At 62.4% G+C, this 1,853-nt stretch overlaps 1 protein-coding gene across 1 annotated transcript in view; it reads left to right on the forward strand.

Moving 5' to 3' along the window:
- LOC113204822 (CD63 antigen) overlaps window positions 1-1,853 on the forward strand; it is a 6,163-nt gene that overhangs the window by 2,156 nt on the left and 2,154 nt on the right. The window contains exon 2 of the mRNA XM_052264290.1: window positions 1,457-1,651. Within this exon, the coding sequence (XP_052120250.1) occupies window positions 1,457-1,651 (195 nt within the window). The remainder of the gene's footprint in view (window positions 1-1,456; window positions 1,652-1,853) is intronic.

Consider the following 1,853-nt stretch of genomic DNA (forward strand, 5'->3'; position numbering starts at 1 on the left):
AGGGAGGGAGGGAGCGAGCGAGCGAGCGAGCAAGGGAGGGGAGAGAGTGGGAGAGGGAGGGAAGTTGCGGGGTGAGGACCCCCACTACTCTGACCCCCCCCCCTTTCCGGGAGACTGAGTAGATGCCTGGATACTTTGACTTCCGTTCCTGATCTCGTATGACACAGTACCCTCCATCTGTTTTGCTTACCTTTAGACACGACCATAAATTTTGCGGGGCTTGATCCGAGATTAATACCGTCGGTCGAAAAATTCGGAAGTTCTCCGATCAGCCTGCTCCAGAGCAGGAAGATCGGATTAATCGCTTCCTTCGACCAAATGAAAAGTCAGTGATCGGTGGTCATCGTCCGCCACGCCAGGACACAGCTCATAGCTCATGGCAGAGTCCAGGCGGCTTTTGTCCTGGTTGCTATCGATCGGGGTGTACCCGTGGCGGCTGGCGCGGCGGCGGCGCCTATGGCAGCGCCCGGCCGGCCCCCAGGCCTCATGGACAGTCGACCTTTCACCGGGCTGCGCCGGGCTGGCCCGCCCTTGCCAGCCAGAGCCCGCGCCGCTCCGCGCCGTGGCCTGCAGCGGCCGGGGCGGAGGGTTGCAGCGGGCGCGGGGCGGGGCGGCAAGCGGCACGGGTACGCTGTCCACCGAATGGCGAGGCAAATGCTCCACTCAGTGGTCTAACTGGGATGCCGCCCGGGCCGGGGGTGGCAGGCTCGCAGCGCCGCCAGCTCGACAGCATGGTGACCGCCGAGCTGGCCCCGCATACGGCCATCGACGCGGGGACGAGGGCGGGATATAACGCGGCCAAGAGTGGGCAGTGGGGCGCGTCAAAGGTCCCTTGGAGCAGGGTGTGCCAGGCACCCGCTGCAGCACCGGCCATCAGGCCAGTGCCCAACGCGGCCAGGTGCTAATGCGGCGAAGCCCGACAGAAACGAACCGTGAAAGGTTTTGGGAGCGTTCGTGGTTTGGCAGTTTAAGCCTCCATCGCACTGCCGCCATGCCGCTGTATTGCATTGCGGTCTAGAATTACTTGACGCAAGGGGACTGGGTGGAGGAAAATATATGAAAATAATAAGTCAAGAAGATGGGTCACGCGGGGAAAGGCGGTGGGGAGGGGTAGCTAGGGGGAAGGTCACATCACGCCTAATGGGGAGCTGGCTCGGGTACAGAAGGGCGGGTGAGCATTGCCGACCTCACTAAACGGAAGGAGGGGGAGAAGGGAGACCAGGCGAGGGGTTTTTCACCAGGGGCGTGCTCGGTGGAGGGGAGGGGGGGGGATACCTCCCTCAGAAGACAGTGGGCCACGTCGCAAGCCTCCCCATCGGCGTGGCCTTTCAGAACCCGTCCGCCGGGGCGCGCCCTGCTCTGATACCCACCGACCTCAAACTTCCATTAGTTTTGTGAAACGCACGCCAAAGGGTTTTTTCGTCAACACTAACGTTTCCTTCCTCACCCCGCGCAGCTGTCAGGCGTGGGCATCATCGCGGCCGGCGCCGTGGTCCTGGGGCAGTTCGGCGGCTCGCAGCGCTTCCTGGAGGACCGCATCCTGGCGCCGCCCATCGTGCTCATCGTGGCCGGGGCCATCGTGTTCCTCGTCGCCTTCCTGGGTTGCTGCGGCGCCATCAAGGAGAACTACCTCATGCTCATCGCGGTGAGTGTACTATGCCAGGCGGTGTGCGCTTGAAACCACCCCATCAATATCCGCAACCGAACAGGCGCGGTTGTAAGTTTGTCTAACGGAGGGGGCCATTTATTGTGAGTTGCCTGCTTTCAGGGGTTTTGTAGAACAAATTGCCTACCCACCCACCTACCCTAGGGAGTGATTTGGGCCGACGATGAGGCGATCGCCACCCCCCCCC

This window comes from Frankliniella occidentalis, unplaced genomic scaffold, assembly GCF_000697945.3.
Source record: "Frankliniella occidentalis isolate FOCC.00 unplaced genomic scaffold, Focc_3.1 Scaffold17, whole genome shotgun sequence".
In the NCBI taxonomy this organism is placed as follows: Eukaryota; Metazoa; Arthropoda; class Insecta; order Thysanoptera; family Thripidae; genus Frankliniella; species Frankliniella occidentalis.